Source organism: Leucoraja erinacea, chromosome 3 (assembly GCF_028641065.1).
Source record: "Leucoraja erinacea ecotype New England chromosome 3, Leri_hhj_1, whole genome shotgun sequence".
Lineage (NCBI taxonomy): Eukaryota > Metazoa > Chordata > Chondrichthyes > Rajiformes > Rajidae > Leucoraja > Leucoraja erinaceus.
Window position 1 is genome coordinate 65,252,938 of NC_073379.1, and position 25,780 is coordinate 65,278,717.

A 25,780-nucleotide genomic window follows, 5' to 3' on the forward strand; every position below is an offset into this window, starting at 1 on the left:
CGTTTTTTGAATAGCAAGCATGAAAATATTGACTAGTAACTATCGTATTTTATATAACTATTCCCCTGTGTGATATTAAATCACAAGAAGAAACACAAATATTGCCAACTGTTTTCCATATCTGAAGCGATTCTCCAGCCTGGCTATATGCTTTGCCTGCTCATAAGATTAATTGGATTCATAGAAAATGTAATTCACATATTTTACTCTCGCAACATTTGAGAAGCATCAGGATGAGCATTTGATTCTCCAAGGCAGGGTCCAAATGCAGTTAAATAAGATTTGTAAGGACAGATATAGACAGCTCCTCCCATCCCTCAGCCCTCGGGCTCCTCCTCCTCCTTTTTTCTTCCTTCTCCCCGCCACCCTCTACCAGTCTGAAGAAGGGTTTCGGCCCGAAACGTTGCCTATTTCCCTTCGCTCCATAGTTGCTGCTGCACCCGCTGAGTTTCTCCAGCATTTTTGTGTACCTCAGATATAGACCATGGCTGATTTAGATGTGGTGGGCAGAAGTGCCTGTTTTTGTACTTCATGATTTTTTTAATGTTTTTAACACACAACACAGAAACAGACCCTTCACCCCAACTCATCCATGCTGACCAAGATGCCCATTCAAGTGTTTGACCCACAGGCTTTAACCCTTTCATTTTCACTTACGTGACTCATTCTCATACCACTGTATAGGTTGGGGAGCATTCAAAGTAACTAGTAGCTGCCACTCAGCCCATGGTTTGGCGATATTCTAAAGGCAAAAGACCTACAGATGCTGGAAATCTGAAATACAAACAGAAAATCATAGTGTTACTCTGAACGTCAGACAGCCTCTGGTGGAGAGAAAAACAAGGTTAATATTCCAGTTAAATAAGCTTTCATCAAAACAGGTCAAATGAGAAACCAAACATGTCTTAATTTTGCAGAGAAGGAGAAGAAGTGGAGAGAACACAAAGACTGATAGGGAGGAGATCAGGAGAATCCAGATGACACAACATGCCAGTTATGTGATGATAGTAGGCCCAGTCTAATCCTTTGCTCACCTTCCTGACTTCATCCCACATTATTTTCTGCTTTAATTGAGGGAATTTGTGGCAGGGAAACAATGCCATTCGATCCACTGTGTCCATGCTATACAGAACAAGAGCTGTTTAGATCGATCTCACTTCCCAAGTTCTCAATTCAGTCATCATGCAGTTCACGATTGTTCAAGTTCTCATCCAGGTTTGTGTTCAGAGTGATGAAGGTTTCTCTCTCTACCAGCTAGTTTCAGACTTCCAACACTTGAGTGAGAATAAATGGTTGCTCAGCTCAATGATCTTAAATCCATGCTTCTTTGTTATTGATTTATCTAATAAGGGAAATAGGTCAGCGCTGTTCATACTGCCTCAGACTCTCTTAATTGTGTACACCAGTTAAATAGTTCCCTCAGATAGAAAGAAAACAACCTATTTTGGCCATTCTCTTCACAATCAAAATCATTTATGTTTCAACTGCATGTCTTGCTCTGACATGGATTAGTACCAAATATAGGTTAATGAAACTCCTGGAGTTGAAACGAGTATTGTCCATGCATCATCTTCATCTCTCTTTGTAGAAATTATTTGTATATTTTTAGCGAGTACCCATTTGCCTATTCAAGTAAGTGTACAGGAACTGGGCAACAGTCAAGCTGTCCAACTATCAACTGAGGCCGATTCCCAGTCTGAAGAGAAGGGGTCCTGATAAGATCTTGTGTAACCTGGCTGAGTGAATTGAAGAGAAGGCATTGGGCCATTTTGATGAAGCTGAGTATACATATGATAAAACAAAGTTCCATGTCTGCAACTGTAACACTAAATCAAAGGATTTTCATGTTTCCCTTTGTAACTTCTTTTGGGAAATGAAGATTAATGTTAGAAAATCAGATTTTTGCTTGGGCTTTACACTTTTGATCATTGGCACTAAAATTAAACTAGAACACAAATTTACAGAATAGGTTTATTGAATGTAACTCAATTAAAAACATTTTTTTTTACCCCCTTGCATAAGATGTGAAATATCTATGATGAATCTAATAGGAATCATCCAATAAACAGTTCCTTCTTGTACTGTTTGCTTTAATAGTAGGCTGCCCAGTTTTTCTTGGCTTTGTCACAATTGAAGCCAGAATCGTTAAAAAACAAGTGTTGTTCTCACTAACTTTCAGAAATTTTTATACTTATGGCTGTTTTGTAACATTGGAAAATAAGGCAACTGATAAGTGAACACTTTAAACCATATTGACAAAAGATAGCTTCTATGGTTATAGTAGAGCTGATGTTAATGCTCCATCACATGAGGGTCTCAAATGAACCTGGGTATCAATGAAAGATGTGCGGGAGTTCCACTGAACAAAATCAGGATTATGGTGCAAGAGTGGCACAAACAAACTTGCCCCTTTTTACTGTGCAGGAATTGGAGGAATTTGAAATAATTTAACTTCTATACAAATGGGAAACTATCAACATTTTATTTTGTGGGATATTAGATAGATCTACGGACAAAATAAAAATAGGTAAAAAAGTAAAATGAAAACCAAAATTTGCAGTTTTGTGTAATAGAGGTGGTAGCGGTAGGGCACACTGCTTATTGGTGAGAGCAGGGTCATGCTATTTTTGTGTGGATAAGATCAACAAATTTAAGTTGACTGCACATGCTACACTTATTATTTGGTATACTCTGTAAGCAAGTATTAATTGCTCTTGGTTTTAAATATGCTCGCAAGTAACACATTCAGTCATCTAAAATCGATATATCCCAAAATAATAAGCTTTATTGTAAGAAAGGTTGTTGGCGTACTGACACACTTAAATCTACAGAATTAAGCACCCCCATTACAAAATGTTCATTTTATCAGTTTAAAAAAAAAAGAATCTTATACAAATCTTTCTTCTCCTAAATAAAATGCCATATTTGTGCTAAGAAATCTTCAATGCGGAAGGAAAATAGATCTTTTGACAAAACAGATATGTATTAAAATTAGGCTCATTTCCTTGCTATTACAAGCAGGGAGGTACCAAAGTTTACAAAGTCAAATATTTTTACTGAATTTTTCCACGTCTCAATTGTTGACCAATATACCCCTGTTATAGAACACATTTGTACAGTATATAAAAAGACTTTACAATCTTCTCGTCAGCAACGATCAGGCATTCAATGTGCACAATTATCTTGTAGTACATGACATGCTTTTGAAAATGTAAAACATACAGTAAAATGCTGCCGAGATCATGATGGTCTGAAACAGAAATTCTCATGCCAGTTTCCTCCTGACAAGATCGAATTATGGTTGTACAGTACGCTGACCCTGATAGAATAAATATCAATAGCACCAGTTTTCTGTACAAGCATCATAAAAGTACAGGCTTACTGCAGTCTATAAACATGAAAGTGAAGAAATATAACCCATTTTGTTCTGGGCTCTGGTACCAGTTATCTATCATATATTGCACCACTTGAAGGAAAAGGAATGTGGTGAATGAATTGGTTCCTCTGAGAATGCCCTTGGTATACAGTACAGTCTGACTTCGCATTGCTTACTGATATTAATATAATATGAACAGCTACATAATATTATCTGCAATCCAGAGAAATGGCTCATTATTTTGATATTGGTCTAAGCTATAAGAAGCCATTTACAATTCTCTCTCACAGACTCTCATGTAAAATATGAGCTCACTGACTGAGACGGATGAGGTGATATTAAATATACAGTAACCATGACTGAGGTTATATGCAGTATCGTTAATACTGCAGTGCGTAAAACTCATTTATGTAAAGAACAGTCATGCAGTCAAGACCAGAATATGAAGTCAAGATGTTCAGTGGAGACTCAAAGCTGTTGACTGTAAAAAGCTTTTTGAATGCAGACATGTTTGTGATAATTGAACAAATAATTCTAAACAGAAATAATGCAAGTCTCAGCTAGTTTAATGAAGCTGGATCTGTAGTCTCATTTTGAGAGCTTCTCCCAGCTCACCAAGGAGGTAGTCACTGTCTTTTTTGTCTTCCAGTTTCTGCAATGCTTTTTTCTTATACAGAGGAATACTGGTGATTTCCAGTGTGTAAACACCTTCCAGAGGTCTCTTCTTTGTCATGTGCAAGTAGCTTAAGCCATCCTTCTGGTGGATACGAAAAAAGCTGTTATCATTTCCGTGAGAGATAACATAACGGACATGATGGTTGAGTGGTTCAATAGCTGGGACAAGTTCCAGAATGTGCTCCTTGTAGTTCAGTTCTGAGATATTTAGATTCATTTTGATCGGGGTATCCGTATCCAGGCTGGCCAAGCTAATATGTTCATTCTATCATCAAAAATAAATAGGAAAGTAGCATTAATAATTAAATTCATGAAATATTTCAATATTTCAGCATCCCTTTTAACCATTGGAATACCTCAAAATAAGGTGCATAGACAATTTGTATGATATGAGCAAACCTTGTTCATGGAATTTTTATGATAGACCAGTGAATATCTATCTTATCTCATATATTACTTTTGGATATGTGGGCAAAATACGAATCCTTATTTATAAATATAAAATTAAAACTGGTGGAGGAAATCTGAAATAAAACCAGAGAATGCTGCAAAAAGTCAGTTGGTCATGCAAAATCTCAGAGAGGAAAGTTAATCTTTCAGATCAATTACTTCACCAGATATTTAAATATATTTTTCTCCCAAATAAAATGCTGTATTTATGCTAAGAAATAAAATAGTTCTTTAAATTAAAGATATGTTAACATTAGGCTAATTTCTTTGCTGTTCAAAGGAAAGTTCTAACTTTTACAAAGTCAAATATTTTTGTTGTAATTTTCCTTGCACCAATTGTTGATCAAGATTTTCTTATATAGAGCACAGTGTAGAGCACAGTTAATCAACCAGAATTTGGACACTCAATGTGCCCATATATCTTTTGTACATGATATATAGTCAAAAACAAAATATACGTAGCAAGGGCACAATTCATACTGTTTTGTAACATAATTCGTATGTCAGTTATTTATTGATGAGACCTAACTTTTGTTTGTATGTCATCTCTGTAGTTAAATCTGTTCTTGAACAAAAATGAACACATTTTGCAATTGCACCTCAAGGGAAAGCAATACAGAAATTGCTGAAAATCTGAAGTACAATACAATTCAGCAGTGCAGCTAGCATCTGGATCAGCACTTCTGAAGAAGTATCTATCTCTAAATCATTAATATAATTGTTACAATTTAAATTAATTTATTATCAATTGTTAACAATTGTGTCAAATTAGCACACAACTGTTTGTGTGTTGCACATGTCATTAGTATAAGTTTTCTGGGCAAGCATTGTAAAAAGTATAGATTTACTGCAGATTGAAACATCATCTAAGGAATTAAACAGGGGATTGTTACCTGTCCAGACTGGGTACCATTGGCATTTCTTCTTTTTCTGCCACCTGCCTTGGAATAGCCATTGATTTTACATTCATAGCAGGTTTCATGGGATAAAAGATTTTCATCATCAGGCTCACCATCATAAGGCATGTATTGCCCTTTATTGAATCCCATTCCAGACACACAATGGCTATAGAATAAAGAAAGAGGGAATTGGAATATAAAATAAATGATAGAATAGAAAAAATAAAATTATTATTTATCAGAATATTCCTGAATTAACAAATGTCTACCTTAAATCTGTTTTAGATACCTTCACTTTCTTCAAAAAACTCGCTCTATTTGGAACTGTTTTTTGAAAGAATTTCCATTATAATGCTGAGTGGATAATTTTTTAACAACTTTTAAACAATGTTAACAGACTCAATTTTGAATTGCTGCTGACAACACAAAATTTCAGCATTGGGATTGTTATCACATTTACAAATATTGGCCAATTGGTTAATTAATTCCGTAGCTCACGCCTTCGACATTTCAACTCAAACACCATGAACAATGGACCATAAAATGCTGGTCTTGCTACTGATACCCAGACCCTAAAAATAATTAAATAAATGGTGCACTGGAGACCGCATGCTCATATGGCTTCTGTCTCAGGAACATTGCTGGACTTAGAACCAGACTTTGCAACTCAAAAGGAATGATGATGTGGTGAATTTGGTACTTGAAATTGGCAAATCTATGTGCAATCTCTTAAACATACAAAAATATGTTAATTAGGAAACTGACGTAACAAATGAACAGTGAATTTCTATGTTCACCTGGCATGTGTCTACCAAATTAGATTCCAGATGAAGGCATAGTAACACTTAGTTTTAAAACTGAATGAATGTACTATTTAGATGTCTTGCTTACGTAATATGATTAAATTGAAAATATTAGCAAGCCTCAGAATGCGACTAATTTGAATTACAGTATGAATACAGGAGAAAATAATGTTAGTTGTTGCCAATAACATGAAAGACTGCACTAAAAAGTAAAAAGCTTACAGAACTGGTTGATGAAAAGCAAATTAAATTTAAAATAATAGATTGTATGGTGGTTTATTTTATTAGAAGTAAAAAGACAATTTACTACTTCAAGCTGGGTCAGAAACTACAGGTAAAGGAACAAAGAAACTGGGGAATAAAATACAATTTGAAAGATAATGTTAAAATTATCATAACCATAACATCCTGCTCACCAGACTCAAAGACCTCGGCATTGAAGGCTCTGCACTCAGCTGGCTCCGTTTCTACCTTTCCAACAGATCCCACTTCATCTCTCTCCACAACCACACCTCTGCTACAGCCACAGTCACTCAAGGCGTTCCCCAAGGCTCCGTACTCGGGCCCCTCCTCTTCATCATCTACATCCTCCCCCTTGGTACCAAATCCCCCCACAACCCCCCCCCCCCCCCCCCCCCCCCCCCCCCCATATCAACTCCTGTTTGGCAGCTATAAAAACCTGGATGCAACATAATTTCCTCAAACTCAACAGCGATAAGACAGAATTCCTCCTCATAGGCTCCAAAGCCACACTCAACAAAATCAATAACCCTACTCTCACCATCGACGGCACCACTGTCTCCCCATCTCCCCAGGCCCGCAACCTTGGCGTGATCTTTGATTCCACCCTCTCCCTTGAGCCTCACATCCGCCATGTCATTAAAACCTCCTTCTTTCATCTCCGCAACATCGCCAAACTCACCTCTCTCACACCGCCCGCTGCTGAAATACTCATCCATGCCTTCATCTCCTCTCGACTGGACGATTGCAACTCACTTCTCCTTGGCATCAGCTCCATCTACATCAACCGACTCCAACTGGTCCAGAACACAGCCGCCCGACTCATCACCCATACCAAATCCTGGCATCACATCACTCCAGTCCTCAAACAACTTCACTGGCTTCCCATCTCCCACCAGATCACCTACAAAATCCTGATCCTCACCTACAAAGCCCTCTACCATCTGGCCCCCCCATATCTCACTGACCTCCTCTCCCCCTACCAACCCTCACGGTCCCTCAGATCCACATCAGCCGGTCTCCTCTCCATCCACAAGTCCAACCTCCGCAGTTTTGGGGACAGAGCCTTCTCCAGGGCAGCTCCCAGGCTCTGGAACTCCCTCCCCCAACTGATCCGCAATTCCGTGTCCCTCACCATCTTCCAGTCCCGCCTCAAGACCCATCTCTTCACCTCTGCCTTTCCTTAGCCCCACGTGCCGTCCCTTTTCATCTGTGCATTAATTGCCTCATACTGTGTTTTGTATTGAATTCTGTCTTTACTTTGTGTACTAGTCATGTCTCTACTATTTATTTCATTCCCCTTACATGTTTTTCCTCTACCTGCCAAATTTTTGTAAGGTGTCCTTGAGACTCTTGAAAGGCGCCCATAAATAAAATGTATTTTTATTATTATTAAAATTAGCCAGGTTCAAGATCCATCCACCATCATGAGATCAAAAGTGGGATATTCTCTGGTGGCTCCGGAGTCCTTTGTTCCATATACTAATTCTGCATAATGATGCATTATGCATCCATATTCAGGGGTCCGAAGAAGGGTCCAGACCCAAAATCATCACATCCATGTTCTCCAGAGATGCTGCCTGACCTGCTGGTTTACTCTAGCACTTGCACCTTTACTTGTAAACCAGCACCTGCAGTTCCTTTCTTCCATTCTCTTCTAATATTATTTCAACTATTGACTGTGAAGAATTAACAATATTCACTTTTGAAATGACTCATCACGCTCATTATAAAACAGTATGGGCAACATCATTATGTCACACAACAAAGATGCCATAATTGTGAACAAAAATAAATTTAAATTAATGAAAATGTTATATATACCAAGCTAGAGAAAAAAAAATGATGTCAATAAAAGAGCAAAACAGCAGGAGAATTAATTATGAAAAGACATATGTAAACATAGGTTGATAGAAAACAGGTATGACAAAGTCAAATATGATAAGGACAACTGCAAGTTCACATTGAAGGTAGACACAAAATGTTGGAGTAATTCAGCGGGACAGGCAGCATCTCTGGAGAGAAGGAATGGGTGATGTTTCGGGTCAAGTCCCTTCTTCAGACTGATGTCAGGGGAGTGGGCGGGACAGAGATAGAATGTAGTCGGAGACAGTAAAACGTAGGAGAACTGGAAAGGGGAGGGGATGGAGAGAGAGGGAAAGCAAGGGCTATTTTAAGTTAGAGAAGTCAATGTTCATACCGCTGGGGTGTAAGCTACCCAAGCGAAATATGAGGTGCTGTTCCTCCAATTTGCGCTGGGCCTCACTCTGACAATGGAGGAGGCCCAGGGCAGAAAGGTCAGATTGGGATTGGGGGGTGGAATTAATGTGCTGAGCAAGCAGGAGAGAGGTAGGTTAAGGCGGACTGAGCGGAGGTGTTCAGCGAAACGATCGCTAAGCCTATGCTTGGTCTCGCTGATGTACAGAAGTTGACACCTGGAGCAGCGGATACAGTCGATGAGGTTGGAGGAGGTGCAATAGAACCTCTACCTCACCTGAAAAGACTGTCGGGGTCCTTGGACGGAGTTGAGAGGGGAGGTAAAGGGACAGGTGTTGCAGGGGAAAGTACCTGGAGAGGGGGTGGTTTGGGTGGGAAGGGACGAGTTGACCAGGGAGTTGAGGAGGGAACGGTCTCTGTGGAAAGCAGAAAGGAGTGGAGATTGGAAGATGTGGCCAGTAGTGGGATCCGGTTGGAGGTGGCGAAAGTGTTGGAGGGTTATATGCTGTATAGAAACATAGAAAATAGGTGCAGAAGTAGGCCATTCGGCCCTCCGAGCCTGCACCGCCATTCAATATGATCATGGCTGATCATCCACCTCAGTATCCTGTACCTGCTTTCTCTACATACCCCCTGATCCCTTTAGCCACAAGGGTCACATCTAACTCCCTCTTAAATATAGCAAATGAACTGGCCTCAACTACATTCTGTGGCAGAGAATTCCAGAGATTCACCGCTCTCTGTGTAAAAAATGTTTTTCTCATCTCAGTCCTAAAAGATTTCCCCTTTATCCTAAAACTGGGACCCCTTGTTCTGGACTTCCCCAACATCGGGAACAATCTTCCTGCATTTAGCCTGTCCAACCCCTTAAGAATTTTGTAAGTTTCTATAAGATCCCCCCTCGATCTTCTAGATTCTAGCGAGTACAAGCCGAGTCTATCCAGTCTTTCTTCATATGAAAGTCCTGCCATCCCAGGAATCAGTCTGGTGAACCTTCTCTGTACTCCCTCTATGGCAAGAATGTCTTTCCTCAGATTAGGAGACCAAAACTGTACGCAATACTCCAGGTGTGGTCTCACCAAGACCCTGTACAACTGCTGTAGAACCTCCATGCTCCTATACTCAAATCCTTTTGCTATGAATGCTAACATACCATTCGCTTTCTTCACTGCCTGCTGCACCTGCATGCCTACTTTCAATGACTGGTGTACCATGACACCCAGGTCTCGTTGCATTTCCCCTTTTCCTAATCGGCCACAATTCAGGTAATAGTCTACTATCCTGTTTTTGCCACTAAATTGAATAACCTCACATTTATCCACATTATACTGCATGCATTTGCCCACTCACCCAGCCCATCCAAGTCATCTTGCAGCCTCCTAGCATCCTCCTCACAGCTAACACTGCCCCCCCAGCTTTGTGTCATCCGAAAACTTGGAGATGTTACATTCAATTCCCTCGTCCAAATCATGAATATATATTGTAAATAGCTGGGGTCTCAGCACTGAGCCTTGCGGTACGTGACGGCTGATGGGGTGGAAGGTGAGGACAAGGGGGACCGTGTCCTTGTTGTGAATGGGGGGAGGGGGGAGCAAGAGCGGAGCTGAGGGACATTGAGGAGACCCTAGTGAGAGCCTCATCTATAATGGAGGAGGGGAACCCCGTTCCTTCAGAATGAGGACATCTCCGATGATCTAGTATGGAAAACTTCATCCTGGGCGCAGATGCGGCGTAGATGCTGGAATTTAGATTAGGGGGATAGCATCTTTACAGGAAGCAGGGTGGGAAGAAGTGTTGTCTAAATAGCTATGGGAGAGTAGGTTTTGTAGTAGATGTCGGTCAATAGTCTGTGTCCTGTGATGGAGACGGTGAGATCCAGAAACGGTACGATGTCGGAGATGGTCCAAGTGAAGGGTGTGTGAGGTGTCTTGGATAGGTAGGGAGGGATTGGACCAGGGAGGATACGATTGAGTCGAGGTATGTGGAAATTATTTTGGTGGGATATGAACAAGCAGAAACAATGGGTCTGCAGGACAGTTCTGTTTGTAGATTTTGGGGAGAAGATAAAATCGGGCTGGTGAACGATATAGTTGGAGGCTTTAGAACAGCGGTTCTTAACCTTTTTTGGCACCAGTACACTCCTACGCGAACAAAACACCTTATGTGATATGTACCTTTGTTAGGCTCCTAAACATGGGCTCAACAAATTGATATGTTATTTGTGTCCCATTCATGACCATCGGCAAACCCCCAACTGACCCACAGGTTAAGAACCACAGCTTTAGAGGGCAGAGAGCTGGAAGTAATAACATCAGAAATGGTGTGTAATATTAAGGTCTGGTGCTCATCTGTGGGGTCATGGTCCAAGGATAAGTAAGAGGTGGTGTCTGAGAGTTGTCGCCTGGCCTCAGCCTGTTAGAGGTCAGCGCGCCAGACTACCACGGCACCTCCCACGTCTTAATCCAGACCCGTTACTACAGCGACGACGCCTTAGCCCAGACTCGTTACTACAGCGACCACGTCTTAGCTCAGACCCGTCACTACAGCTCCTTCCCTCCGACTCTACGACCACGTCTTCACCCAGACCCGCAACTATAGTCTCCTTCTCTCCAAGTTCACATTGCTTCCCTTACTTCTCGAAACTCCATTTCCGGGTCGCTGTGGAAAAGACGGGCAATTTTAGTACAGAAGACTTACCCTTGCCCCACTCTGTAATATCCAGTTGGACAGCCACAGAGATAGCCTCCTTCTGTGTTTGAGCAGCCATATGAACATGGGTTCTTATAAGATGAACATTCATTCACATCGTGACAAGTGGTGGCAAATTCATCAAAATTGAAGCCTGAAGGGCAGGCACATTTGAAGCTCCCGAGGGTGTTGTGGCAGGTTGCGGATCCACAAGAAGTTGGGTTGGAGCATTCATTCTCATCTAAAGGAAGGAATGATGATATTTAGAAAAGCTGTAATGTGTAGCCTAAATTTGTCTGCTATGTTGTTGCAACCCAGCCCACAGGCAAAAACCAGGACAAGATTCACCCTACAATACCAGAATCAAAGGTTCCCATTGCTCACAAGCTTCATTATATTGAGATATATGGTATCTTCCAGCCCTGTTGTTCTCCAAGGCTCTGTTGGGACAGAGTAGTGTTCCCACTCTGGCCTCGTGCATTTCTCTATATTTTTTTTATAACCCCAGCATTTTTGGGTTTCTCAGTCTAATTTTTAGGAACTTCACTGAGGGTCTTTCCAGACTTCAAAATCTACCTGTCCCAAAGGTTAATTCTTCAGCTCAATACCATATTTCTGATTATGCTCCTGTGAACCCCTAAACCAAGGGTTCCCAACCTTACCAAATTTACTAGGGGGTAAATTTCTCCTACCCAGGGGGTAAATGTGTTGATTCTGGATTTGTACATATTTTTTCTCATTGACTGACTGTATTTGGTTCTGGTATACCGGTATCTGTTCATCATTAGTTGTTCATGAATAAGTGAAATAACATTGTTATGTGCTATTAAAGTTGCCAGGGGTAAACCAGACAAAAAAATCTGGGAACCCCTGCTCTAAGTGATCTGCTATTGAACAGGGAATGGTACGGCAGTACGGAACTGGCCCTTCGGCCCACAATGTTCGACTGCCAAGCATGACGTTGAGTTGAACTAATCTCTGCTTGCATATCCCTCCTTCTCTGTACAACCATGTGCTTATCTGAACGCCTCTTGGACACCACCATCATATTCACTTGTACCAGCACCAAGCACCCACCACTCACCATGTAAAAAAAACCCAAAAAAACTGGCCCAAAACATCTCCTTCAGACTTTTCGTCTTCTGACCCAAAAGTTGTGCCCTCCATTCTTTCACATGTTCATCTTTGGGAAAAAGGTTCTGAATGTTTAGCATATCTACGCCTCTCATAATTTATATGCCCTCTAATTCTTCCAAGGCACTGCTGCTTTTCTGACCTCATGCCATTCTCAACATAGTTCAATAGCACATTCACAGTCAGATGTGCAATTATACTAACAAACCGCAATTTGTATCCTCCTTTAATCAGATATGCAGGAATCCATAAATGTCAAAAAGTGGGCTAAAAAAAAAAAAAGCAGTAGCCAATAACTTTGAAAATGTTGGAGAATATTCACATAGGGAAGTGTTCTAGAGCAGAGGGATCTAGGAGTGCAGGTGTTCCTTGAAGGTGGTCACAGATAGATCAGGTGGCCAAAAAGGCTTTTGGCACATTGGCCTTCATCAGCCATAGTATTAAGTATAGAAGTTGGGAGGTCGTGTTGCAGTTGTACAAGATGTAGGTGAGGTCGCATTTAGAGCATTGTGTTCAGTTCTGGGCATTGTGTTATAGGAAAGATGTTGTCAAACTGGAATGGGATATGGACCAAATTCGGGCAGGTGGGACTAGTGTGGCTGGGACATATTGGCCAGTGTGGGCAAATTGGGTCGAAGGGCTTGTTTTCACACTGTACGACTAGAGGTATTATTTTTCATAGTATAACAAACAAAATTGCTACATCGATCTTCCAAACATCGTGTTTTACATGGTTGCTGAAAAATTTACTTCTTCACTTTTCATGATCTGGTTGTCACTGGTATTGATTGCTATCCTTTTTGCATTAGGCAGGTGATGGTGAGCTGCCTTCTTAAAGTGCTGCATTCTTTCTGGTGATGGTACTCTGGCAATGCTGCTGAGCTAGGTTTAATCCACAACTTAAACCTAGTTATGCTGAAGGAACAGTATTATATTTCCAAATGTGCAACTTTGAGAGTTATCTGCAGATGGCAGTGTTCCCATGCCCTGGTCCCCTTGTCTTGGCAGCATAGTTCACTGGTTTTAGAAAAGTTTTGGAGAAGCCTGGGCTAGTAACTGCATTGTATTTTGTACACATTGTAACTAATGTACAAATTGAATAAATGTTTAGTTGTTGATTTAATGGCATTGGCTGCTCTATGCTTCAAAGTGTCGTATTTATTGAGTTCTAACACTGTGCTTGTGTTAGGAAGTGGAATGTATACCATCACACATCCGTTCTGGTGCATTGCAGATAGTGGAAGTGATTTGTGGTATTAGGGACGAGTCACTCACTGTAGGATACGCAGCCACTGACGTCTTGTGCCTATGGTATTTATGTAGCTGATTCAGTTGAATCACTGGTCCATTGGGACTCTCAAGTGATGTTAATGCCACTGAACATCAAGGTATAGTTGCCCTTTTGATCTTGCTGTATAGAGCCAGCCATGGGGATTTTTATTTGCTGAGGAATCACAAATGTAATTGAATATTGTGTAATTATAAATGAACATTGCCACTATTGACAAGTTCACAGGTTATAGGAGCAGAATTGGGCCATTTGGCCCATCAAGTCTACTCGGCCATTCAATCGTGGCTGATTGGATCCCATTTTCCTGCCTTCTTCCCATAACCCTTGACAGAAGGAAGGTCATTGATAAAGAATTTAAAGATGGTTGGACGTAGGGCACTGTACTGAGGAAGCTCTGCAGCTGGGGCTGGGAAGATTGACATAGAGTTATAGTGATACAGTGTGGAAACAGGCCCTTCGGCTCAACTTGCCAACAATGTCACAGTTGTACTAATCCCAATTACCTGCGCTTGGTTCATATCCCTCCAAACCTGTCCTATCCATGGTCCTGTCTAACTGTTTCTAAACAATGGGATAGTCCCACTCTCAACTAACCCCTCTGGCAGCTTGTTCCATACACCCACCACCCTTTGTGTGAAAATGTTACCTCTCAGATTCCTATTAGATCATTTCCCCTTAAACTTATGTCCTCTGGTCCTCGATTCACCAACTCTGGGTAAAACACTGCAGTTACCTGATCTATTCCTCTCATAATCTTTTACAACTCTATAAGATCACCCCTCATCCTCCTGCCCTCCAAGGAATAGAGTCCCAGCCTACTCAACCTCTCCCTATAGCTCACACCGTCTAGAAACATAGAAATTAGGTGCAGGAGTAGGCCATTCGGCCCTTCGAGCCTGCACCGCCATTCAATATGATCATGGCTGATCATCCAACTCAGTATCCCCTGATCATCCAACTCAGTATCCCTGGAATGTCTAGTCCTGGAACATTCTCGTAAGTCTTTTCTGAATCCTTTCAAGCTTGACAATATCTATCCTATAACATGGTGCCCAGAACTGTACACAATATTCTAAATGCGGCCTTATACAGCTGCAACATGACCTCCTAACTTCTATACTCAATACGCTGACTGATGAAGGCCAAAGTGCCAAAAGCCTTTTTGGCCACCTTTTCTACCTGCGACACAACCTTCAATGAACCATTCACCTGTACTCCTAGATCCCTCTGCTCTACAACACTACCCAGAGGCCTACCATTTACTGTGTAGGTCCTGCCCTTGTTCGACATCCCAAAATGCAACAACTCACACTTCATCAATCATTCCTCCGCCCATCTGGCCAATCGATCCAGATCCTGTTCCAATCTTTCACAACCATCTTCACCATCTGCAAAACCACTAAATTTTGTATCATCAGCAAACTTGCTAATCTTGCCCTGCATGTTCTCAACCAAGTCATTGATATAGATGACAAACAATAACGGGCCCTGCACCAAACCCTGAGGCACATCACTAGTCACAGGCCAGTCTGAGAAGCAACCTTCCACCATCACCCTCTGCTTCCTTCCATGGAGCCAATTTGTTATCCTTTCAGCTATCTCTTCTTGGATCCCATGCGATCTAACCTTCCAGAGCAGCCTACCATGTGGAACCTTGTCGAACGCCTTACTGAAGTCCATGTAAACAACATCTACAGCTCAGCCCTCATCAATCATTTTGGTCACGTCTTCAAAAAAATCAATCAGATTTGTGAGACATGAACTTCCACATATAAAACCATGCTGACTATCCCTAATGAACCCTTGCCCATCCAAATGCATGTTTAACCTATCCCTCAGAAAACTCTCCAGTAACTTACCAAGTACAGATGTCAGTTCCCAGCATTTTCCTCCCTCCAGTCACAACATTTGCCTCCCTCCAGTCTTCCAGCATGCTCTCCTGTATATAACACTCTCCTGCATTTAAGGACAACTAGTAAATTTCAACCAGGGCTCCTGCAATTTCCACTCTAGTTTCCCGCAATGTCCTTGGACATGTCTGATCAGACCTTGGAGATTTGTCTACCTTCAAACACATCAGTACCTTCAGTACTTCTTCTACAGTAACCCTGACTGCTCTCAAGACACTTCCAGTGACTGTTCCAATTTCCTCTGTCCTACTGTCTTTCTCCTCGGTAAATACAGACAGAGAAATACGCATTTAGTACCTTGCCCATCTCCTGTGGCTCCACACAGAGGTGGCTGCTTTGATTCCAGAGAGGTCCCACTCTTTCTCTAGTTCCCCTTTTCCCCTTATGTATTTATAAAATCGTTTAAGTCTAGGCATAAGCTCAGAGGCAACCGCTCTTTTGCAGTTGCAGCTCCTAGACTGTGGAACAGCATCCCTCTTCCCATCAGAACTGCCCCCTCCATCGACTCTTTTAAGTCGAGACTTAAAACTCATCTTTACTCCCAAGCCTTTCTTGACGTCCTCTAAGGGAGGGCTATATGTATGTATTTATTTATGTACTTAATCTATGAACCAATGTTGTATAACGTTAGTACCTTCACCAATGTAAAGCACTTTGGTCAACGAGAGTTGTTTTTTAAATGTGCTATAGAAATAAAAGTGACTTGACTTGACTTTTGTGATTGTCCTTAATGCTGTCCGTCAGAGCTATCTCCTGGCCCCTTTATAGCCCTTCTGATTTCCTTATTTAGTTTACTCCTTAGTTCCCAAAACTACTCCATGGATGCACTTGATCCCTACACCAGTCCCACACATCCTTCTTGTTTTTGACCAGCATCTCAATTTCCCTCGTCAGCCAAGCTTCCTTACATTTGCCTGCTTTGTCGTTCACTCTAACGGGGATGTACACATCCTGAGCTTTTTTCAGTACACTTTTAAAAACATCCCACTTGGCCGATGTTCCTTTCCCCTCAAATAACCTGCTCCAGTCAACTTGAGCGAGAGATTCTCTCATACCCTCAAAGTTGGCCTTACCCCAGTTGAGCATTTTAACACGTGGACCCTCCCCATCCCTAACCATAACTATCTTAAACCTAATCAAACTGTGGTCACTAGTCCTAAAAGGCTCCTCCACACACACTTCATTAACTTGCCCATCCTAATTTCCCATTACTAGATCCAGCGTTGCCCTCTCACATGTGGGGGCCTCCACATACTGCTTAAGAAAACTCTCCAGAACACTTTTGAGGTATTGCACACCATCTAAACCCTTCATGCTATTATTTACCCAGTCTATATTGGGAAAAATAAACTCCCCTACTGCAACAACCTTATTTGACCTGCGGCTGCCTGCAATTTCCCAGCACATTAGTTCTTCAAATTCCCGTTGACTATTTGGGGTATGTGGTGCACCCCCAACAAGGTGACCATCCCTTTCACGTTCCTCAGCTCCACCCATATAGCCTCACTAGACGAACCCTCCATAATATCACCTCTGAACACAACCGTGACATCCTCCTATACCAACAATGCAATTCCCCCCTCCTCTTTTTCCCTCACCCCTGTCTTTTCTGAAGCCCATGTATCCCGGAACATGGAGCTGCCAGTCCTGCCCGTTCCTTAACTAGGTTTCAGTCATGGCTACAACGCCCCAGTCACTCGTACCTATCCATACCCTGAGCTCATCAATCTTACCCGTCAGGCTCCTTGCATTAAAACACGTGCAGTTTAAACCAACCCTCCTTCCTCGCTCTCCGCCTTTCAACTGCCTATTCTGTCCACTAACCTTACCCACACCACCCTCCATACCAACTTCTAGCCTCTCATGACTTCTGACAACCTTTGTGTGAAATTTGATTCTAATCAGTGGAATGTTTTCTCCTTCATGCTCAATGATATAAGTTTTACTGGGGTTCCTTGATGCAAAGTGTTCATTTGAATCAGGAGCACTCACACACATCCAAATTCTGTAATATAGCCCTTTGATCAATGTCTTGATCAAAGCTGTGATAAGTTCTGCAGGGGGAGTGGTTCTGGTGAAACTCAGTGAGTAGTGCTGTTTGATAACACTGTTAAAGTGTAGGTGTGAAGTGGAGATCAAGCTAGACATACTCTTGCCATAGTGCATGGTAATGCATTAAAACCGGACAGTGTACTTTCCATTTAGATTACCTGTGTCGGTTTGTTCAGTAAAATTAGAACATTTGTTTGATCTAACTGATTTTATGTAGTGAAAATTTAGCAGGCTAGCACCAGAAGGCAAATCAAATAAATCTATCAGTTGGGGTTTCAGAGCTCAGATTGTAGAGTAGACCTGTGAACTGGTGCAGAGTCACTTTACCAGGCGTGCTGGGAGGGCCCTTATGATTCTAATTTCAGCTGTGTTCTCAGCATGAAATTTACAATCCATAATTTTCTGTTTTCATTTTACTAACTATCAACCTAAATCCCTCTTTACTCACCCACTTGCCTCTGACCTTCCAATTCGCAGGCATTAAGGGAAAAGGCATACACAAATAATTCCCCCACCAGTAAAAATATCAGTGATCTTTACTTTAGTGGTTTCTACATTTAAAAATATTTTTTTTTTGGTCTTTCAGTTCCAAGAATAACTTTTCATAAAGATGCTGGAATTCACTCCAACGACCTGAAACAAGCCACTTGAAAAACAAAATTTGTAAAAATCAAGGAAATTAGTGGGAAAATGAAGAATTAGAAAGTCGTGTTGATCATGTTTATAAAAGTTGCATCATCTGAAGATTTTGTTTATTCTTGCTTTGACTGTGCAGAAATAAAGTTAACATTTTTTTTACTCGTCTTACATAACTGATCAAATCATCTTATGATCTGAATGTAAAACGAAGAAGTCTCTAGAATAAATGAATCTATTCCATAATATAGCAGAAATGGTCAGTGCTGCATAGTCCCTTCCACAAGTTTTGTGAAGGCAGAATTCTTATTAATAGTCTTCTTACCCCTATTTTGATATGATGAAAATCATCAATTTGCATAACTACTTAGAAATTAGGAATTCAGCTTCTGTTTTATTTCTGAAGAAACCATTGCATTTGATTTCTAGAAACATAAATTCATCCTCTTGTTTTTAATTTTAAGTTCAAGGTCAGGTTTCTTCTGCTGACTTTGATAGTTAAAAGTCACACAATTAAAGTACAGACTTCCTGAACCTACTAAAATAAAAATGAATATTAGCACTCCTGGCATTACTCACCAACACATTGATTCCACTGATAGTGCTGCATATAGCCATGAGGGCAGCTGCACCTGTAACCTCCAAGCATGTTTTGACAACCATGCTGACATCTGTGGCTTCCATCACATTCATTGACATCTGCAACAAGGAAGGGTAATTATGATAAATGAAGAAGTGCTTTTAAAAAAAAAAGTTCCCATTTATTCCTTTCTTTCCTGTAAGTGCTGACACATTCCAGGGTATGATTCACAAAGTGCTGGCAGACCTCCAGTATCTATCCCAAGTGACCATTTTAATGGTTGAGTCTAGACTCTGTGTGCTGGCTACCACATCAAAGTCGTCTGATTCCATCCAAACTTAACTTGCATACTTTTCAGCATGGGTCACTGGAAAGCAAGGAAGTGTGGGTGCCCTTCCTATCATTTCCCCCTATAGAGCCAAATGGTATTGTGACCAGCTGCAGGTCACTGTGGCGCAGTGGGAAAGTTGCAGCACTTACAGCCCCAGAGACCTAGGCTTGATCCTGGCTATGGGTGCTGTCTGTATGGACCGCGTGGGTTAAATGCTTCAGTAAGATCAATAGACAAGAGGTGTAGGAGTAGCCGCAATAGACAATAGGTGCAGGTGATCACCCCTCATTCATCTAAATTTCGAAGAGTACAGACCCAAACTATTTAGACACTCATGATAGGACAATCCTCTCATCCCAGGCATTAGCCTGGTGAATCCTGGTGAATCCCACCTGGACTGCCTCTATTGCTACTATATCCCTTCTCAGGTTAGAGAACCGAAACTGCAGTTCTTCAGATATGGCCTCACCCACACTCAACTGTAACAAAGCCTCTTTTGTTTTCAAAACTCCCGTCTCTTTGCCTCAAAGACCAATTTGCGGTTTGCCTTCTTAAATACTTGCTGCACTGGACTGCAGGAAATTTATTGAGTCATAGAACTGTACAGCACGGAAACAGTTCCTTCGGCCCACCTTGTCTACGCTGACCAAGTTGGCATATTGGTCTATTCAAGTCATACTAATTATTCCTAATTAGTCCGTGCCTATCCAAATGTTGGTAAATCCTGTTCCTAAGAATCCCCTCTAACAACTTTCCCACCACTGATGGCATGCTCACCAACCTGTAATTCCCTGACTTATCTTTGTCATCCTTCTTAAATAATGCTACAATATTATCCACCCTCCAATGTTCCAAAACTTCACCTGTGGCTGGAGATAATGGAAAGATCTGAACAAGGTCCTCTGCAATTTCCGCTCTTAGGTTGCACAAGGTCTGTGGATGCAGTTGGTGAGGTCCCAACGATTTACTCCCTTTAAAACTATCAAGGTATACTTCCACACTTCCTATACTCAAGGAGGTATTTGCTTGATCCTGTCTGTCCAAATCTGAAGTGTGCTGCCTTCTACCTAATTTGAATCTCACCATCTTGTCAGATTAATCAGGGTTTCTTAAACCTGACAACACTACCCTTCATCCTAACAGAAACATACTGCCCCTGTACTCTGGCTTTGAAAGCCTCCTACTAACCAGCAGCTTCCTTACCCGCAGACAATTTCTCTCAATCCACCTTTGTACACTCTCACTTGATGCCTCCAAAATCAGCCTTGCTCCAATTTAGGACCTTAACTTGTGGGCCAGTGCTATTTCCCTGCATAAAATTATGCTCACTTTAAACCAGTATTCCAAACCAGAACACAAAAGTGCTCCCACACTTCAGTCACTTATCCTGTCATTTACTTTTGCAAGCTCTCTACAAGGACCTTCTATAAATGAATTAAGGAAGCTTTCTTGGACTTATAAAACAAGTTCCACCCAGTCCAAGTTCTTTATACTCTGCGACACCCAGTCAATATAAAGAAGTTTAAATCTTTCACTAATAATACCCTATTGTTTTTTTTACAGACATGTGTAATTTCCCTTCTCTATTCCTCCTCTAATTCATTTTGACTATTGGTGGTGGTGGGACGCAATGAAAGCTCCATCAAAGTGATCACTCCACTCCTACTTGTTCATTCTCCCCGTACAGCCTTCTTGGACCAAGCATATCCTCTCTGAGCACTGTAGTTATGTCCTTCCTGATCAAAAAGGCAACTTGCCCCCCCCCCTCTATTATCACTCCTGCTTCTTTAGTTTTAATTTAGTGAAACAGTGTGGAAATAGGCCCCTTCGGCCAACCGACTCTGCACTTACCAGCGATCACCTGCACACAAGTTCTATCCTACACACTAGGGACAATTAACAGAAGCCAAGTAACCTACAAACCTGCATGTATTTGGAATGTGCGAGGTAACCTGAGCATCTGGAGAAAACCCGCGCGGTCACAGAAAGAATGTATAACAAGACAGCACCCGTAGTTCGAATTGAACTCCAATCTCTGGTGCTGTGAGGCAGCAACTCTACCGCTGCGCCACTGAGCTGCCAGTCCTGCCATTCTCTCAACCGTGTTTCTGATATGGCTGTAATATTCCAGTCCCTGAACCAATCCACCTGCCAACCAAGATGCCCCATCTAAGCTGGTGCAATTTATCTACGTTTGACCCATATCTCTCTGAATCTTTCCTCGCCATATTGCACTTATCAAGCTGTGCAGGAAAATATTCAAGCAATTAGAAATTCATAGCATTGAAACAAAGAATTATTTTGACTGAAGCAGGCACTCAGCACACTGAATCCGTGTGCTCGTTGCAGAGCAATGCTGTCAGCCCCATTCCCCCTCGCCTTCACCACAGCTCCATGAGTAATTTTCCCATGACTATCCAATTCCTTTTTGATAGAATACCTTTAAGCATGGGGTCAATAGAAAACTAGTGAGGGAATGAATAATTACAGTATGCTATTTTACATGGATTCTTCATTTCATCAGATCAATAAAGATAAAAATCTTGAAACCAGGGCCTAGCTAATTATCGTTTAGCTGTGATGTGATAATGGGAATGTCAGTCAAATCAAGACAGTGGATAATTTTTCCCTTATGTACCATCAGTTTTTGTTATAATTCGTTAAAATGTCAAATGAAATAAAAAATTAAACTGTCTTTGGGGGATAATAACTGTATTTGAGATAAATGGGCCAAATACAGTTGCCAGTTGGAACAATAATGAAAAGTCTAATGCATGTTGAGGAAACATTGCCATCTGATGAGTATCCAGCTGTCTAGGTTTTTATATCAGATTGACAGGAAAGCTGAAGGATTTCCAGAAACAGCTTTTGTGAATCACTTCACAAACTTGTCAATAGAAAGTTAATATATTGTAAACATAACAAGCCAAAATTATTCTTGAGGGTTGTCATTGGCACTCATGCATTTTGAAATAACATATTGAAAGGGAACAGCTGGTCATTTAATATATCAAAAAGTATATTTTGCAGAATTCTTCAAAATTAAGAGAATTCTTCAATATTAGCATTAGCATTAGCTGTAACTCCCAATGTAACAGCATAGATCCACAACTAATGGAGCTACTGCCTCACAGCTCCAGTGGCCAAGGCACATTCCTGACCTGCAGTGTTGCCTGTGTGGAGTTTCTCCTTGTAACCATGCTGGTTTCCTCTGCATGCTCAGGCTTCCGCCCACATATGCAAGATGTAAGAGTTGATAATTTAATTGGCTTCAGTATATTGCCCCAGGTGTGTGGGTGAATGCTAGAATCTGGGGGGGAGTTGATGTAAATGTGTGGAGAACAAGCACAATGGTGCAGTCAGTTCACCAATCCCTTTCTTTTATTCTCCTCACATTAGTGTGCATGGATGCTTGATGGTGGCACAGATTGTGTGGGCCAAATAGCCCGTTTCCACACTGAATGGTTCTATGACCCACTGCAAGAAATTGCAGTGTTGTGGACATAGCCCAGTCCATCTCATGAACCAGCCTCCATACTATCGACTTCATCCACGGTTCACACTACCTTGGGAAAGCAGCCAACATAATGAAAGACCATTCTCAATCCAGTCATTCCCTCTACTCCCCCCTCCCGTAATGCAACATTTTAAAGGCATGAACGACCTGATTCAGGAACAGATTATTTCATGCTGATTACTGATCAATCTTCTGATATGCTAAGGATGTAATCCTTAACTTCCAACCTATCCCATTGTGAACCTTGCACATTTAAAAAGTCTGCATGTCCTCTGTAATGCTATAATGCTGTAACACTATATTCTGCACTGTGGTGTTCTTCTCTTGGGTACATGTATATGGGTTAATTTTACTCTTGTAGAATACAATTTAACTGGATGGCAAGTAAATAAAGCATTTTCTTGTAACGTAGTTCACATGACAAAAGTTAAGTTGATATTAATAACAATCATACTAATGCAATATAATGATTTTAAACACTACCATAAGTTATGGTTAATATATAGCATCCCAAACAGATGGCTGCATTGGAGAATATAGACTTGAAGATCCATACCTTCGCAGTTCAAACCGGTTTGATCAAGAGAAAATCCGCGCTGACAATCACAGCTGAAACTTCCAGGTGAGTTCTGACAAAGTCCCTTTGATCCACAGAGTGAAAGTTGTGATGCACATTCATTGTTATCTACAAAAATAAAAGGTAGATGTAACCTGATTGTTGAAGGAAACCCCATAATTGAAATGCAACACGACAAAATAATTTATACAGCCAGAATTCTCATATCTCGTGGTAAAACAACTTGCTCTAAGGAGCCGGGTTGTCCTAACAGAAGCCAAATGCTGCTGATATAAGTCTGAAGGTCTCGGCCCGAAACGTTGCCTATTTCCTTCGCTCCATTGATGCTGCTGCACCAGCTGAGTTTCTCCAGCACTTTTGTCTACCTGCTGCTGATATAAGGCAAGACCCTTTATCTTTGACCATCTTGAATGTTCACTGGAAATCAGTGAGAACAGGAGAGTGGCCCTGGGTTAAGGAACATTCCAAAGCGGTTTTTAACCTGGAAATTTTTAGTCAACTACAATTTATGGGAATATGGCAAAATGAAGACAGGTTGGAATATAGAGACACCCAGACAACTGGAAGTATTTGTAAACTCTTCATATATTGAGTGTGCTTCTTAAACTATCTAGAAAATCTTGTTAGTTATTAGTTGTAGCTTTCATTCATTTTCTTTTTTAAGGTTGTGTGAAGCCTTCAGAACCCAGTTTGCTTTTTATTGGTTGGAATTGGTGTCTGCTTGTTTTAAATGCAAAAATGTAATCTAGGTTAACTTTCTGGACTTTTTACCATATCATTTACTAGCTCACAGGAGACGCATGCAGGAATTTACATCTGTCTACTCTAGAAGGCCTGATAAATGGAATAGGGATAGGCATACCCTTCATATTATTAGGTAAACATGGGTACCAAGTCTCTATTGTCTTAAGTTTCCATTTTCGGGATGATTAGTGGGAATGTCTGCTTTGGCTTGTCTCACCTTGCACACACTGCTGCTAACTTGTATACTTTTGTAAGCTTGTTTCTCAATTGTCTACCTTCAAAATTTTTACAAACCCAATGTTTTGGGGTCATTTTTAATGTTATAATTATGAGACTTGACTGGGTACCTCTGCACACTCCTTTTAACACATGATTATTTTTTCTGCCTGTGGAACCAGGCATAAGGTTGAAGTGATAAGAACATCACTAAGTCACATGGTTTGAAATTTGACGCCCAAGTGCAGATTAACATAGTGGACATACAAGTGTAGCATGTTAGTTCAACAATTAGTGCTGCTACCTCACAAGTCCTGTGACCATTGTTTGATCCTGAACTTAGGTGCTGTGTGCGTTGTGCCTGCATCTTCTCAACTGACAATGTGCATTTCTGCTCCAGTTTCCTTCCACCTCCCAAAGTTGTGCTGATAGATTACTGAAAAGTACCTCTTAGTGACAAAGAATAAAAAGGCAATTTAATAGAAAATAAGAGATTAAATTGCCGGGTTACAGGGGGATGGAAATTAAGGGATGGGGCAAATAGTCTCCATCTTTGTCATGAGTAACTATTTACTTTGGAGTTGTGTGATATATTTGATTACTAAAGTGGCAGGTCACATGTTTGGCAGCATGACACCATGGGGCATCTTTTTTGTATGTGTGGTATATCATAAATTCTATTTTGACCTTGGGGCAAAGCACAAGAGTTCAATTAATAAAAAAAGCAGTTGAAAATAGCAGGAAATACTGGCAATGTGACAGAAATATTTGCTGTATTCCATGTGTGTGTTAAATATCACACCTCTGGACATTCACTGTAAAGGCTCCAAGTGTAATAATGCAAATAAGATCTTTGAGCAGGTATTTATTATTCTTACCAATGCAAGCAGTGTGATGTTGTGTGAAACCGGGTGGGCACTTGCACGTAAATCCTCCAATGGTGTTGACACACAGGAACTGACAGTTGTGCTGCTTCGTTGAACATTCATCAAGATCTGAGATTTAAGAAAAAAATGACGATAGTGAACAGGTAAGATGTCCCAAAGTAACAGCATCATCTATATTAAACACTAAATTGGTACCTTAAAACCACATATATTTTGCCCATATAGAGGATTTACATGGCTGCAGATTGTTGAATACCAGAATTATTTAAACTCTGGGCAAATTTAAGGCACGAGATATTCAGTCATGTGTCAGCCAAAGATGTAACAATATTAATTCATGCAAACAAGATCGTTAATGGACTGGGTCTGTGCCTTGGTTTCATTCAGCAAATTAAGGATTGATTTTGTGACTCCATGGAGGTCTACCTAAAATATGATTTGTTATCCAAAATGTAATTAAGTTATTTATTATTCACATTGTATTATCTTAGTTGCTTACTATAACATCCGGAATTTCAAATCAATCAAACTATTAATTCTCTGTGTTGAATTTTTAA

General features: G+C 40.9%; 1 protein-coding gene across 1 annotated transcript in view; it reads right to left on the reverse strand.

Annotated features, from left to right (window-relative positions):
- Nucleotides 1–2,765: 2,765 nt before the first annotated feature.
- The window catches only part of LOC129695673 (fibrillin-2-like), a 296,346-nt gene continuing 273,331 nt past the window's right edge, over nt 2,766–25,780 (reverse strand). Inside the window, exons 60-65 of the mRNA XM_055632838.1 lie at nt 25,215–25,331; nt 23,356–23,484; nt 18,951–19,070; nt 11,358–11,589; nt 5,395–5,566; nt 2,766–4,316 (exon numbers count right to left, since the gene is read on the reverse strand). Coding sequence (XP_055488813.1) covers nt 3,942–4,316; nt 5,395–5,566; nt 11,358–11,589; nt 18,951–19,070; nt 23,356–23,484; nt 25,215–25,331 — 1,145 coding nt within the window. The 3' untranslated portion in view covers nt 2,766–3,941. The remainder of the gene's footprint in view (nt 4,317–5,394; nt 5,567–11,357; nt 11,590–18,950; nt 19,071–23,355; nt 23,485–25,214; nt 25,332–25,780) is intronic.